Source organism: Pseudorca crassidens, chromosome 19 (assembly GCF_039906515.1).
Source record: "Pseudorca crassidens isolate mPseCra1 chromosome 19, mPseCra1.hap1, whole genome shotgun sequence".
Lineage (NCBI taxonomy): Eukaryota > Metazoa > Chordata > Mammalia > Artiodactyla > Delphinidae > Pseudorca > Pseudorca crassidens.
The window spans coordinates 16,804,068-16,820,358 of NC_090314.1; the positions used below are offsets into that span (position 1 = coordinate 16,804,068).

Genomic DNA, 16,291 nt, shown 5'->3' on the forward strand with positions numbered 1-16,291 from the left:
CTCTATACCCCGGCACCCTTCTACCCTCAATGCCTGGAACAGCCAGTGAATGGCCGACTGAGCCCTGGGGACAGGCACATGGTTTGCATACCTGATGCTACCTGTTAGGAAACTGTCAGGTTATATTACACACTCTGGGAGGGGTCTGGAGCTGTCCTGCAGTTGCGATCAAGATGACAAAGAAAGGGACCCTCCTGAACCCTAGGCTCCCCAGACTAGTGGCCCAAAGAGGGCTCCCCATCCTGTCTTTCTTTGGGTTGCACCTCTGACCTTCCCTAGAAGTAGAGGGGAGCAAAGCCCACCTCAGAGCAGGTGGACTCGTCCTGGAGCTCAGCAGGAAACATCTCAATTCACCCTGCTGGCCTCTGGTTTCCTGAGAGAAGCTCTTGGGTGGTGGGGAATTCCCAGACCCATGTGGCAACCCCTCGAAGCAGAGGCAAGGTCATCAGGAACCATCCTCAACTCTCCCCCACTCCCCTGGACCCTGCCAGTTCAGCCTGAGTCCCTGCCAGTTCAGCCTGAGTCCCTACCTCCAGCCAGTATCTGGCCTGTTCTGGGTCTGGACGTCTTCACCTTGGCTGCAGGGCAACAGTAGGGGCATGGATTCCTGTCCCTCCCCATCCCCGCTGCCCAGAGACAAAAACTTCTGGCCTGGCCGCTGCTTCCCTGGGGCACTCCTAGCCTCTCTGGCTCCCACGTGACCCCATTAAAACCTTTGGACACTTTGTGGGGTAGGGATGGGATTCCTCGTTCAGTCCTTCTCCCTCCCAAGTGCAACCTAAGGATCTAGAAACAGGCAGGATGGGAGGAAGACCAGGCACTGAGCCTGGTCTTGAGTGTGATTTAAAGCCAAAAATAAAGGAAAAGGAAAGCAGAAATGTGAAGTTAAACGCTGAGAGCACTGGCAGAACCCACAAACTCAAATGCCACGTGTCTCCTCTGCTCAATGCTTGCACAACAAGCCAACTGCCAAGTCAGAGTCTGGAGTGAGGCTTCAGCCCCAGGACTCTCCTCGGGGACAAGCACAACCCCAAACAGAGCCCCCCACTGAGGACCCAAAGGAGAGCCTGTGAGTGGTCCCTACTGCCCCTCTTCCAGCAAGCGCAGACTCCTGGGGCCAGAGGCTCCACAGGCTAACACTGGGCTTTCTCCATTCAAACAGATTCTTCGGCCCCAGCACGGGGTCCCCAGATGACTCACATACGCCCCCCTCCAGGCTTCACGAATCTTTAGTTAAGTGGCAGCAGGAGGGCCACAGGTGTCTCAGGCATCCACAGCATCACATCCTTGTGGCAAAGTTAAATGAGGAGTTAATGAGGTGACCCCTCCTGTCAGGCTGGGCAGTACCTGGCACCCTTCCCCCACCCACCTAAGCTGCTGCCTGATCCCAGCCCCCTCGTCTGGCAGTGAGTCTGCTGCACTGAAAAAAAATAGGTTAATGCAGCTGGGGAAAGAAGGGAGGTGGGCAGCGGGTCTGGCTCCACAAGCCTGCCTGCTCCCCCACCAACCCCGGGCAGAGCAAGGCAGGCACAGCAGGGTGAATGAATGTCCCTCTGTCACCCACGGTACAGACCCTTGTGTCTGTGACACCAACATACTTTGCAACACAGCAGGAGCTAGAGGACTGAATCACCCGCCGCATAGAGCATCCCAGCGCCACAGCCACCCTGCAGTTGCATTGATGCCAATCAGCTCAGCAGCCCAGAGCCTGGCTGGCCTGCCACTCTTGCCCAGAGGGCACCATCAGACACAGAAGTGTCAGACGCCACCAGAGGTGAAGCTGGCTAAAGGATTCCTGAAGCGGCTTCTTGGTTTTGCTAGTCACTAATGCCCAGGGAAAAGAACTGAAAGTCTGGAGTTTCAAGGTTTAAAAACTGCCCCCTACCTGCCACCCCCCAACCCCAGCAAAGGGGCAGGTAAACCGGAAGGACTCTGTTTGGCTGGGACTGGGCCAGGAACCTGCTGGGTCACTTTCTCGCCAACCTCTACGTCTGGAAATGGACAATGAGCTTTGGGCTGGTGTCTGCTGGCCTCAGCAGGGGTTGGGAAGGGGGTACAGGCAGGGGATGGCTCCGGGCTGCCGGGCACAGACAGCTGCCTCAGCACAGAGGGGCTCTGGTAGCAGCTGAGGCCAGCAGGGCTCTGCTAGCCTCGTCCCTAGAGAGGCTGAAGGTGACACAGGGGCCAATGCAGGACAGCTCAAGTTGCTGCCCTGCCCAGCACTTTCCAGGACTACTGTCCCCGCTGGGAGGTCACGTATGCCCCGTTGGAAGAGGATGAAAGTAGATAAGGAGACAACGGGCCCCAGATCACATCCTCTTGCAGGTGCCAGGAGCCTCTATGCTGGCTGGCAGTGAGGACCTGCGCAGAGGGACCCCCCTCGGGCCCCCACGGGAGAGCCTGTAAATCCCCCCCAGCAGCACAGACTAGCCAAGCCTCTGTTATCACTACCTCGAAGGACAGGCATGGCCCTGGCCAGCCGGGACAGGCACCCTGCGACATGTGCTTAGGTGGTTAATCTGGTCTACGGTTACCAAGCGCTCACTGTGTGCTAGGCGATGGCCTGGCTCCTCCTCAGACGCCCAACGCCAGGGCCCAAAGCCAGCCCTGCGGCAGCCTGCCCAGCTGCAGGACAGTCAGCTTCTATCTCAGACTTTCATCCCCGCCCAGGTCTGGGGCGGCAGGCAGGATGGGCAGTCTGCCCTGGCTCAGCTTGGTCTGAGCTGCCTGCTGGGTCAGGAAACCCCTGGCACACTGACTGAGTTGCCTGGTGCCTGACTAGCACTGGGCCAGCAGGCCTCTGGGTGGTCCCTGAAGAGGTAGCCTATAGCCCCCAGACCCGGCAGCACCGCCAGCTCCCCACAACCCCAAAGAAACCTCACACGGCCGGTGGTACTGAGGTGCTTCCGCCGGTGCCCCTCTGCAGAAGGGGCGGCCACTGGACGCAGGGGGTCGGGCTTGGGCTGGGCGCTGTAGGGGAAACTGAGACCCAGGAGCCCCTCGCCCCATCTGTTCATATTTCTACCCGCAGAGGCGCAGAAAGCAGGCAGGCAGTCCTCTCCCACAGGAGACAGCCCCCCTCTTCCTGAGACAGGGACAGAGGCAGAGAGAGCGGGGCTCGGAGGCTGGGGTAGCAACAGCGTTAATCATCACGTTAAGGCCACTGAGAGCCAACCCCAGCTTACCCCAGCCTCTGTCCCAGGGTCCCTCAGTCAGGTAGGAGGCGCAGTGAGCTCCGAGAAGGGGCCGCCCAGAGCCCCAGCAGGCCCCCCGCCCCCCTCAGTCCCTCTCGCCCACCCTCGCCGACCCCTCGAGCCCCTCGGGCACCTTCTGGCGGAGGAGCTTGCTGCGCACGCGGCCCCAGAGCCGCGCGCCGGTGTTGGGGGGCCGCTTGCTCCCCGGCTCCTCCAGCGGGTCCAGGCAGCAGCGCTCCAGGGGCTCGCACACCGCCTTCAAGCTGCAGTCGGGCTGAGGCAGGACGTCTGTCATGCCGGCGGCAGCGGCAAAGCCCGACCCGACGGCGAGCCTGCCCGCGGGGCCAGCTCAGCTCCGGGGACGGGGAGGCGGGGAGGCGGGGAGGCGGGGAGGCGCGGGCCGCCGGGGCTCCGGAGCCGCTGGAGGGAGGGTGGGAGCGGGCGCAGCCTCAGCCAGCCGCCGGGACTGTTACTCGAGCCGGGCAGGGAAGCGCATGGTGCGGGGCTCCGCTTTCTCCTCCCTCTGCGTCCTCCCTCCCCGGAGACACCGCTGGAGCAGCAGCAGCTCGCTGGTCCCGGCCAGGCTAGCGGGAGGCCAGCCCCGAGCGCGCGGCACAGCGCCCGAGGCTGCCGGGGAGCCCCCGCCCCCAGCCCCCCCCAGTGGAGGAAGTGACTCAAAAGAGGCGCGGGAGGCTGCCCCCTCCAAAACACCCAACCTCCCGGTTTTAACTCTTGGCAGGCTGGGCCTCCTCCACACCCATCCTTCGGCCCTCCCTCCAGCCCCTCCTAAAGTAAGTTTGACAAGCAGCACAACCAGCCAGGCCCTTCCCCTCTAGAGCCCTGGTTAACCCCTTCCCCACCAGGCGGCGCCTCGCTGCTGGGGTGTCTGCGGGAGGCTGGGGGAAGCCAGAGGGGGTCTGCAGAGCCCAGGGCTCAGGGCCAGGAGCCATCAACAGCTGCCCCTGTCCCGGGCAGAGGACCAGTCCTGCCCCGGGGTTCTACTCCTGCCCCAGATGCCTCCCTCAATGTCAACTCAGTGACAGGGCCCGACCCGCGTGGACTCCTGTGTAAAGGATAAAGAAGACCCCTAGCTGGGCAACCTCCTGGGCTTTAGCAGCCCCAGAGGGAATCAGCTACTATGGACCTTCTCTGGGGACATGAGCAAAAAAATCCAAGGACGACACGGGTTACAGATGCCCAGCAAGAGGTGCTCCTCTCACGGGCCACTTCTAACCATCACTGGTGCCCTTCACCAGAAAAGCCAAAAAAAGGGCTGTGCTGCTGGGGGCAGAGGACGTCCACTGACAGAATGGCAACAAAAGCCACTCTGTGCTGGGTGCCTTGGGATAGAGAACTAAGAACTTGTTCTTGACTCTCAGGTTGATGAATGTTCATTTCACAAGGTAACAAGTCAGTGTCCGGTGTTTGGAGAACAGAGAAAGGCCTGAACCCCAGATGATTAGGGTCCACACACCCCAGAGGTGTCCAGGCATCACACCCTGTAGAGTTTGGCATGGGGGGAGGAAGGAAACCAGTATTTTCGCAGTGCCAACCGTGAGCCGGGTCCCATGCAAAGGGTGTTCAAGTATCTGCTGGCGTTGAAGCCTTGCGACTTCTGTGCCGTTGGTGGTATTGTTTAGAGTTGTGAGGACTGGGGCTCAGGGAGATGAAGTTCTCGCCTGAGGTCGCAGAACTGCAGCTGGCTAGTGACAGGCCTTCTCCAAAGGCCCTGGTGCTCACAACCACTGAAGTGTGGCTGGTTCTCTGGATTCGGGGAAAAGAGGTGGGTCAGGCTACCAGGGCAGGTGGGTCGGGGCCCAGAAGCAGCCCCTGGCGTCTGGAATGCACCTGCTGAATCTCAACCAGCGCACACGTCTTGGGGTTTATCATCAGAGCCCGCGGTGCTTTTGCAGAAAGGGGCGGCTTCACCACAGAGGGAGCCAAGCCTTGATCATGACAAGAGACGCCCTTCACCGAGCTTACTATGCGACAGGCACCACGCTAACCCTCCGCTTGGAGTACCTCACTCACTGCTCCCCCAACCTGAGGAAGTATGTCCTCACATCCCCATTTTTCCATCTGAGGAAACTAAGGGTATAGCGAAGCTAAGCCACTTGCCCAGACCAGCCTGGGCCAGGCCACGAACAGAGGTCTGGCTAGGCCCTCACCACTGTGATATCCCAGTGTGGCAGGGTCTGGTCCTGTGCTGCCTTCTGCCTGGAGGTGAACGTGGAGTCCTGGAACTCTGCTGGACTCTGGTGATCCCTGCAGGGTGGCTGGGCCAGCCCCATCTCTTCTAGGGCTTCATGCTCCACACCTGCTTCTGCACAGTGCAGACAGGGCTGGGCGCCGCCAAGGCTGCACAGAGCCTCCTGCTACCTGAGCTAAAGTTGCCCAAAGCCAGTGCAGCTAAGTGGGGCAGAGCCACAACCGTTTTCCCAGTAACCCCTGAGTGGGACGGGGAGACCCACCAAGGCAGGGACATGCCTGTGTCCCCTGCCCAGCCGGGGCCTGAGCCACCCTTCTTGACCCACCCCTGACCTGTTCTCCCAGGGCACCTGGGGGCCACCTCTGAAGAGAATCTCCCTCCAGCCCCATGAGTGGCCAGCAGCTGCCCCCACCAGCTGCACAAAACCCACCTCCTCCAAGGGTTCACCCATTCCTGTGGTCTTCACCTCTTCATCCCAGTGATTTCATTCAAGAGGTACTGACTGAGGGCCTGGCTATGTGCCCAACCCTGGATAGGGGCTGGGGAATCACAAAGATGAATCAAAAGGCTGTGCTTGACAAAGCTGACAACCCAAAAGAGGAGAGGAGACAAAGGCTTAAACACCTCTTAACAGGAGGCAGAAAGGCATTCACGCATCTGGCATTTACCAATCGTGCACCTACCACACGTCACACCCAGATGGACAAAGCATCATTTTTGCCCTCAAGAAACCCAGTCTTATGCCGCAAGAACAGCACAGATCAAGTGCCACGAAAGCTGAGAGAAAGGAGAGGAAAATTCTAGCCAGAGAGAATCAGGGAAGGCTTCCTGGAGGAGGGGTTGGCATGGGCCAAAAGAGAAAAAAGGATCACCCTCCCTGGCTTTGCTCTGCATCCCTCAGCTAATGGGCAAGTGCTGGTTGTGTAACTGGCCAGTAAGGTGCCATTATAATTGCTAACCACGTTCACCTGCTGCAGACACATGGTGCGTGCTGGGCACTGCCAACTGTTAACTTCAGAACTGGCCCCTCACTGGCTTTCTAAGGTTCTCTGTCCTCTATCTGGGTCACATGCCACAGGATGCAGTTTGGGGGATGTCGAGTAAGGTGCGTCCCCCGCCAGGTGTGCGGGAGAAGGGGGGCAGTGCAGATCCTCTTCCCAAAGCTTTATACTTGTCTGTCTTAGGAACCCCAGGCTCAACACTTGTCTGGGTAAAGCAAGCTCTGATTGGATGAAAGATGGCCAACTGGTCTCCATGGTGACATAAGCGCCTTAGCAGATGGATAGCTGTTGGGAGGCTCTTCCCTTGAGATGCTCATCTTTCCTTCCTCCCTGTGGGCTGGGGGTTCTCTCTAGGGACAGTACAGATTTGCCTTCTCTTCCCCAAGCCTGACTCACTGCTTCCTGGAAGCAATGGTCTAGGAGCAGGCTGCAGCAGGGGGGTTGGGCAAGACAAATGATCCTAGGGAGTTCCTCAAAAGCAGCCGTCTGAGTTCTGCTCCCTCCAGCCCACCACAGACCCTTCCTCAGCTTCACTGGGTGGGCTAGGCTCAGGCTGTCCCGGCCACCCTGGAAGTGACGGCACCCCTTTCCCCTCTGTCCATCCTGGCAGAACCGGCCTCTGAGGATGAGCAAGGGCCCCCTGTCTGGATAAACAGAGCCTGGGTGGGAAGGCCCATATGAACAGATGTCGCTGCCTTTGGAATTAAAAACATTCCTAGTAGACTGTCCCATCCTCCCTCACCCCCTCCCCAGGCTCTCTGCCAAAGGAATGAGAGGGGCCGTCGCCAGGGAGGTGCAGGGCAGGACCCTAGGTTACACCGAGGGAGGGGTATACACCTGGGGTGGCTGGGACCGGCCACCCAGCACAGCTATGATTGAGGCAAAATCAGGCTAAAGTGATCAGCAGAGGCATCACTGAAGAAAAAAAAGGTCAACAGGGAATGTATGCAGCCTGAGCTGTGTGGGCAGGAGAGGCAGGGACTGCCACCAGTGCGGCACGGTGACAGCTGGGGATGGGGACGGCTTCCAGGCAAATCCTCCAGCCTGTGAACACGAGGAGGAAGTTTCTTTCTCAGAACCCTGGGATGCTGCTGCTACTTCTCTGGAGTGACCTCCTTTTCCCCACTGCAACGACTTTCATCTTCCCTTCAGTCCAGACTGGGACCCCGATTCCCTGCCCCTATCCTCCAGCCAAGTGACTTGGAGGCAGGAAAGGGGGTTTCTGAGCAGCCAGCTAGACCAAGGCCACAGGCACCCCAGCGAGGACAGCCTGGGAGTGAGGGGGAGGGAAGAGCCCCAAAGGGCCACCCGGAGAGGCTGGGTGCAGGAGCGGGAGCTGGAGAGGAGCCTGGGATGGCGCTGAGGAGGGCCGAGAGGGGTGTGGTCCGGGGTCAGCCAGGTGTGCTCCCTTCAGCCCCAGGGGAGCAGAGCTGGGAGGCAGGGTGTGGGTGGAGAGCAGGTGGCGTGTGAGGCTGGGAGGGCTGCAGAAAGGAAGCCCATGGTGGTTCCTGCCCAGAGACAGGTACCGGAGTCCAGCCCGAGAGAGAACCAGCAGGGCGGGCAGTGCACGGGAGCCCGGGGCCCACGCAGAGGGTGTGTGAGTTGGCAGGGAGGGTGGCACACCGCAGGGAAACTGTGAGAAAGGGGGGCGGGAGAGTCCCTTTAAAATGAATGGCCCTGGGGTCTCTGCATTCCTAACGTGTGTTCTCACCTTGTCCTGTACCGATCCTAACCCAAACTGTGGATCGGAAGGGCAGAGATCTTCAGAGAATGAGAAAGTGAGACCCGTTTATGTTTTTCCATCCACACTTTTTGAGCATCTGCTATGTTCCAGGCCTGCATTAGGCCTGGGGACAGGAACCCTTTGCTCAAAGTCACTGAGTAGCCAATGGCAGAGCTGAGGCTAGAAGCTACTTTTTCGCTCATTTACCCATTCATTCATCACTGACTAGATAGCCACCACATGCCAGGTGGGGAGGACCCTGAACGGGTCACAGCTCACTTGGAGCTGTGAAACTCCAAACCGAGCCCTAGCCAACCCACCGCTGACCCGCCACCCAAGGAGATAAGTGCTAGCAACTGGGGACTCTTCCAGGCATCCAGGCCAGGACTCCGGGGTCTGGGCCCTGCCTGCTAACAGCTGTGCATGGGGTTACAGGTCTCTAAGGCCTGGAGCCTCAACTCTGTAGATTAGTGGTTACTGGTAGCTTTAGATGGCCACCTGAGAGGGAGTTGGGGAGCGGCTTCCAGGATGTTGGGACAGGCGGCAGCCAGGACTCAAAGGTAGTTGCTCTGCAGCCCAACCTCAAGGTGTACCATGACCCTCCCGTCTCCCGAGGCCTGGCCTTGGAGTCAGAGGACAGTGCAAAGCACGGGCTGTTCTGCACACAGCCTCACCCTCCACTCTGCCTGGCCAGCCCAGGCTGGTGTCTCGAGGGTGCCTGGTGGCTCTAGGAGAGGCTGAGACAGCCGCAGGGCTTGCCTGCTTCAGGACTGTCCTAATGCCCTAATGGGCCCTGGCAACTCCTAGTAATTCTCACAGCGTATTTGGTCACGGAAAAAGGGCGGAAAATCCACTTGAGCCTTTGGGAACATCTTGTATGCCTAAAACAAAACCCACCAGGGATGGAGTGGGTAGAGCACACCCACCACACATCCATCCATTCCTTCCCACACAGCTCATGGATGGAACTCACAGCCAGACTGACACCCAGACCCCCTTGGCCGCTTGCCTGCTCCCAGGACGGAGGCAGTATGGCCGGGGTCTCCCAGCACAGCCACGAGCCTGAGCACCCCAGGGGGCCTCCCAGGCTGCAGACTGAAAACACAACAGCCTCAGGCAGGGGGGTTTGAAAGTAGGTCAGGGTCCGCTGAGCCTCCATGCTTTTTTTCTCTTTTGCTAATATTAAGCAACTCTTTTCCACCCACTCTGAGCTCCAAATGAACAGAAGACAGCTCCCGGGAGCCACGGAACCAGGGTGTGGGTCCTGCCTGGTCACTGTGGCAGCCACTCCCTCTCTGGGCTTAGTTTCCACACCTGTCAAACAGGATCTTGGACGAGACAAGTGGTCCGCAGTGAACTTTTTTTAAGCAGAGGATACAGCCCGCTTTCTTTCTAAATGAAACCTTAGGCCAAAGTCTCCCTGCCCCCAATCAGCTAACGGCAGAAGCAGGGAGCAGAGGCCCCTGGCTGAAGTGGGGTTTCAGGGCCCTACCCACTCACACTGCCGTTGTCCACCACTCCCTGCCTTGGGAGCACCTCCTCGGTTGCCCCAGTAATCCCCAAGCCCCGCAGACTCTGAAGCCTCTGGTCCTCCTTTAAGGACAGAGGCTTTAAAGGAGGACAGTTCCCATGAGAACTGCTATTCCTCTACCACGGCCATTGGCCCTCGCTCCCCTCCAGGGTGGGCAGATGTGGAAGTCGGGAGATTAGGGGCTTTTTAAGGAAACTTTTGGGTCAGAGTCCTGGATCCAAAACTCATGTTTTATCTCTACTTTTCTCCCTGCTTTGGGAAAACTCTGGGCCTCTGCTTTGCTGGTGTGGGTTCCCTTCGGTGGCCTTACAATAGGATAACGCTTATCTCATGGAGTCAGTCTGGTTGGTGTTTTCTGGGTCACCTCCGGCCTGAAGCCAGTGTAGCTCAGCTCTTGCCTCCAAGGGTGTGAGCAGGCTATGCCTCGCTTCCCCTGTGCCAGCCCATGGGGAGCGGGTGGCACCTGGCGGTCAGACCCTCACCAAGAGCCCCCACTGCCCCCACGGCTCGTGCCACGGCCAGGCGGGGCTGGGTGAGGCGCTGAGGTGGGCTGTGCAGCGCCCACAGCGAGGGAGAGCCACACGAGGCGCCCCCGATCAGCATTCACGTACAGCCTCAGCCCTCACTCAGGGAGTCCCTGGCAATTCCCCTACTAAGTCCTTTTCTCAAAGGTTTTGAATAAAATCAAAGACAGGACCATCCCAGGAGGCTGAAGCTGCAGCCTCCGCCAGCAGGGAGGTGAGCGGTTACCGGGAGCGAGCAGTAAGCCAGGTACTGTTACCTCCCAGGACTCATCTGGTCCTTGCACAGGTTTGAGAGGGAACACACAGAGAGGTCACCTCGCTGTTAGATGGTGGAGCTGCGATCAAACCTCGGTCTTCTGCTTCTGAGTCTAGGAGCCCCCGGGGCCCAGAGCTGGGAGAGCACCCTCTTTTGGTTTGTTGAGAGGCGGGATTGTTCTAAGGGCCTGAAGGAATCAGTTCCCAAGGTCCTCTCCAGATCAGCTTCTCTGTGCCTCTCACCTCTCCCAGGTAAGCAGGGGGCATTCCCACGCAGGGCAGGAGGCAGAGGAGACCCGTGCCTCCGTCTGCTTCCTGCCCAATGCTTCCTGTCTCCAGAACCCCCTGGGCGGAGCCCAGGCTCCCAAGATCAGGAACACCCGGAGACGGAGGTAGCTACGCGGGGGCCGGAAGAGAGAGGTTGTCCTACAAGTGTCGGGAGGCCTTTGGACAGCCAGGGGCAGGATCCTACGAGATCCCCTCTCGTAGGATCCTTCCCCTGGCTCTCCTGCATCCCGCTGCCCACTCTGCTCTCCAAGTATAACCGAGCCATCCAGACCTGCCTTGAAGAGGGACAGCAGGTGAGGCACTGGACGGTGAACGGGTCTGAAACAGCTCTAGTCACCTGGGCCCTGGGAGGAGTTGGTGTCAGAGGCAGGGAGAGGAACAGTCCCGGTGCCCCCGTCCCTCCCCGTCCGTGTGCTCCTGGGCTGGCACAGTGGTGATGATGGCAGCGAAGGGAAGAGCCCCCCATGGACCTGCTGAGAGCAGGAGGCAGCACAGATATAAAACACGGCCTCTCGAGGCAGACGCTTCCCCTGGACGTGCACACCCAGCCCAGGCTGAAGGCAGGGGAGGGGTCCATCTTCCAGGGAGAGGCTGGAAAGCCACACCCTGCATGGCCACTGCGGTGTCCCAGGGCAGGGAGCTGCCTAGCTGCCTCCCTACAGGCAAGTTTTCTCCCAGCTGCCCTTCCCCCCAATCCGAGTCACAACCAGCCACTCGCAGGGCCTGGCTGTGGTCAGTGTGGCCTGAAGGATGCATGGGAGAAGGTGTTAAGGACACCCGGTAATGTCCCCTGTCTTTCCACACAGGGAGGGACCCAGGCACCCAGCTGTGAGGAACCCGAGTGGAAGGGGTTCTGGGTCAACCAGGCCAATGCCCCAGAGCCCAGCTCCAGGGCAGTAAAGCTGGGATGCTTGACCCTTGGGCAGAGTCAAACGGGGACAACAGACACCTCGGGGGCCAGAGGGAGGGACGTGGGGTGGGGGAGCCCTCGACTCCTGCCCTAGCAGCCTCCCGACCTGCACTCACTCCAAATTTCCTCATGCCCTGCAGAGTAATTGAAAACAGAAGTAGTTCCCGCTGACAATGACCCCTTGTTCCCAGCTCATCACTCACTCTGGGCCTGACCGCACCACGCCGTCGAGCTGAACGCGGCTCTGAGGGGGATGAGCCCAGAGCTGCTCAGCCCGGGGCGGGGGCACAGCAGGAAACCTCAGGCTGGCAGGTCGTGAGGCCCCAACCTTGACCTCCTGCCCACTCCGAGGTCGGTTCATCAAAGCTGGTCTGACTCCAACAGCATAAGAAAACAGATGTGGCCTCAGCCAGCCTAAGGCCCAAACACAGGGGCCACTTGCAGGTGACAGCCTTTGGGAAGGGGGTTTGCTTGACAAGCTACACCCAGAATCCCTGCAGGAAGGCGGAGGACAGTGGACCTGGACCTGCCGGCTTGGGCAAAGGGCTGTCATCATTAGACAAGGACAGGCCTTGTGCCAGGTCCTGTGCCAAGGGCCTCACGGACTTTCCCCTTCTGTTCTCTTTACCACCCATTTTACAGATGAGGAAACTGAGGCTCAGAGAGGTAAAGTAACCTGTTCTCCCAACTCATGAATGGAGAAAGCTAGACTGAAGCCCAGATCTGTCTGGCCTCAAAGCCCCTTCAACACTGACTGAATGGTCACAATTCTCCTCTGTTCTCTTCACTACATGGGGAGGGAGGTCCTGTTCATTCTTTGCATCCACCACACAGTGCCTGCCACTTAGAGGGAGTTCAACAAACAGAAATGCGGGAATAAACTAGTGAAAGCGTGGATGTGCACGGACCAGCTCTTTCAGGGACATTCCATCCTTTGAGCCTCACAACAAGCCTCTGATAGAGGCACAGTGGGGATAATTGTCCCCATTTAATAGATGAAGAAACTGAGGCCTCCGAAGGTCAAGGGACCTGGATGCATTTTCCCACCCTCAGCCCAGTGTTCTTCCTACACTGTCAGGGTAACTGCACTCCACACTCCATCTATCTAAACCACTGACCGAGGGGAAGACAAACAAGTTAGGAAGGGAGGGGCAAGGAGACAGGGATGCCTAACCTGGGGGAGAGAAAGCCAGCGGGCGGCAGCTGTTTTCTTCAACTAGAAGAGGCTAATGGTGACAGATGTAAGCTTTTATATGTAGAATGGATAAACAACAAGGTCCTACTGTATAACACGGAGAACTATACTCAATATCCTGTGATAAACCACAATGGAAAAGAATATTAAAAAAAGGATGGGTATATATGTATAACTGAATCAATTTGCTGTATAGCAGGAATTAACACAACATTGTAAATCAACTATACTTCAATAAAAAAATATTGATTGAAAAAAAAAGAGGCTAGGGCTTCCCTGGTGGTGCAGTGGTTAAGAATCCACCTGCCATTGCAGGGGACACGGGTTCGAGCCCTGGTCCGGGAAGATCCCACATGCCGTGAAACAACTAAGCCTGTGCGCTACAACTAGTGAGCCTGTGCTCTGGAGCCCATGAGCCACAACTGCTGAAGCCCGTGCACCTAGAGCCCGTGCTCTGCAACAAGAGAAGCCACCGCAATGAGAAGCCCACGCACCTCAACGAAGAGTAGGCCCCGCTTGCCACAACTAGAGAAAGCCCACGCACAGCAACAAAGACCCAACTCAGCCAAAAATAAAATAAATAAATAAATAAAACAAAATCTTAAAAAGAGGCTAATGGTGACCAGTTGTGTCCTGGGGGGTTGGGGGGCCTGATCTCCTGTTACAGCTGAAGAGAGACGAGCAACAAGGGGTGGGGGAGGGGGCGTGGTAACCCTGGGTCTGGAGGGAAGGAGGCTAAGAGACCACGCTCTTCTCTGCACTTAGAAGTAAGAAAGTTTAAGGCGGAAACAACCCAAATGTCCATTGGTGGATGCATGGATAAACAAAATGTGATCTATACGTATAATGTTATGCAGCCTTAAAGAGGAAGGAAATTCTGACACACGCTGCCATACGACATAGATGAACCTTAACGACACTGTGCTAAGTGAAGTAAGCTAATCACAGAAGGATAAGTATTGCAGGATTCCGCTTACACGAGGTACCCAGAAATCGTCAAAGTCATAGAAAGTAGAATGCTGGTTGCCAGGGGCTGGGGGAGGAGGAATGGAAAAGTTACTGTTTAACGGGTATGGAGGTTCCGTTCGGGAAGATGAAAGGTTCTGGAGATGGATGGTGGTGACGGTTGCACAACAATGTGAATGTACTTAATGAATGCCTCTGAATTGTAAACCTAAAAATCATGAAAATGGTAAATTTCATGGTATATATATATATTTTACCACAGTTGAACAAAAAAATAAGAAGGTCTAGATATTGTCAGATGTACCAATCTGGGCTCTGAGAACACACCCAACTCCTGAAGGCAGGGGACTGGCCTTCATGACCTCCTCTGAGTGTCATTTCTAATAGCTCTGACCTCTTACTTCCAAGCTTCCAAGTGGTCAGGTCAAGAATGTCAAAGAAATCACCCTTCTTTCCCCTTCAGACACAGGCTCCAGGCTCCAGATGGGAAGAGGACAGAGGGCGAGGCTCCCAACGGGCCTAAATGTTGCAATGAGGGGGATGGGGTGGAGGGAGTGAGAGGGAGTTACCACTCCAGGCATTAGGACAGCTAGAGCTTCCTTCTTGGCCTGGAACCCTGCCCCAGCTCACCCCAGGGTCTTGAGCTCTCCTATGGCCCAGGGGACCACCCCTAGCAGGCTCACAGGAAAGTGTAGCTATGTCCCACCAGAGGGAACAGGGCCGAAGGTTGGGGGCCCGTCCCCAGGCTTGTGGCTGAGCTGGGAAGCAGGGGAGCAGGGGCATGAAGGGGATCCCAGGTCTCAGACCCCTCTCTAGTCTGAAGTCAGTGGCAGGAACTGAGCTGTGAAGTCCTCAGGGAGAACTCTCCCCTCTGGCCCAGCCAGTCAACGAGGGCTGGATCCTGGGAATATGCTAATCAGCCTGGGAGCAGGTCCCAGTAGGGGACAGCACATCTGGAGCCTGGAGCAGCATGGTTGGAAATAGACTGGGACAAACATACAGGAGTCCCCTAGGGCCAGGGAGCCAAGGCAGAAGAAGGGGGGGCCTCCTGGCTGAGGGGTTCCTGGGCTGGGCAGGGGCGGGGCAGCAAGGAGGAAGCAGACCGTGGGGGTGGCCTGGATGGAGAAGTTGGAGGTCTGGGGAGGGAAGGGAGGGCTCAGAAATGCACCAAGCTGGTGGGATCTTCTACTAAATTTGCAGTGACGAAGGGCTGACCCCTAAGAGTCACAGGCTGACATCCAGGTCTCCTCCTGCCCCGTTCACTCATTTGCCCAGCAGCTGACCAAGCACCACCAAACTGGGATCAAGATCCCGAATCTGGAGCCTTTGCTCAACCACTAATGAGCTGTGTGACTGTGGCTATGTCACTCACCCTTTCTGGTCTCAGTTTCCTTCTCCCCTCAAAACAGGATTGGATGAAATGCCCTCCAGGATTCCTTCTGGCTATAACCCTACCGATCCCCCTTTGTTCGTTCATTCCTTCAACCTCCCTCTTACTTGCACAGCTCACAACCCCTCCAGCCCAGGGCAGGCGGGCTCCTTAATTTCCTGGGACACTCCCTGTGCATTCCTGCCTCCCTCCCTGCTCTGGGCCACGTGGGCCCTTCGCTGCTCTCTGCTGATGCAGAGCCTGCCCACCTCGCTAGAATAGCAGAGCCTTAAAATGGTAATTAATGTGCTGGCCATTATGTAAATGATTTTTATAAAGTACTTTGGACAATGTAACAAGAAAGGTAATTATAAAGACTACGTTCAGACCTAGAAAAAAGGGGGTTTATGGTAATGCTACTTGAAAATAGAAAAAAAAATACGCACCATCATTAAAACCATATAAAAATCTGTATACCCGAGGAAGGGAAAAGGCACAAAATAAGATGGCTGTTTCAGAGGAGTGGCAGTAGGGACGGTCAGTGATTATGTTTCAAGTCTCATTATTATTATTGCAATTCTCTTTCTAATATAAACACTGCTTTTGGAATTTAAAAAACCCAGTGCTCTCAAATCCCTCACTCCACCTCCTCCTGGAAGCCTCCCTAACTCCAGCCCACAATGATCTCTTCTTGTCTGAATTCCTGCAGCACAAGTTTCCATCTCATTATGCAGGGAACGGTGGGAGGCATGCCCTGGAGAGGGCAAGGCAGGGGCTCTGGAGACTCCTGGCTCTCCTACCCTCTGGCTGCCTGGCCTTGGGCAGGTTCCTTAACCCTTTCGTGCCTCAGCTTTCTCATCTTTAAAACTGTGATAACTTTCCTACCCCACAGGGTACTGTGAAGATCCCCCGGGGTAACAGCTGTGAGCATTAGCCCAGTGCGGGCTCACGGAAAGCTCTCTGATGTTACCACCCCCCCCCACCCCCACCCCCACCGTCAGCAGCCCAGCATCACCACCATCTCCAGCATCGTTATTGGCACCTTGCCTTGTTCCCTAGTGGCGTGGCATATATCGATACTCTCGTCTTTCCAATCTGGCAGTCGATTCCCTGAGGCCAGGCCCCT

At 57.1% G+C, this 16,291-nt stretch overlaps 1 protein-coding gene across 7 annotated transcripts in view; it reads right to left on the minus strand.

Moving 5' to 3' along the window:
• The window catches only part of ABR (ABR activator of RhoGEF and GTPase), a 178,360-nt gene that overhangs the window by 19,139 nt on the left and 142,930 nt on the right, over positions 1–16,291 (minus strand). Inside the window, exon 1 of one of the 7 annotated variants that reach the window (XM_067714646.1) lies at positions 3,328–3,779. The exons of the other annotated variants lie outside the window; for them this stretch is intronic. Within the exon in view, the coding sequence (XP_067570747.1) occupies positions 3,328–3,489 (162 nt within the window). The 5' untranslated portion in view covers positions 3,490–3,779. Of the gene's footprint in view, positions 1–3,327; positions 3,780–16,291 lie in introns of those variants that run through there. 7 annotated transcript variants of the gene reach the window in all.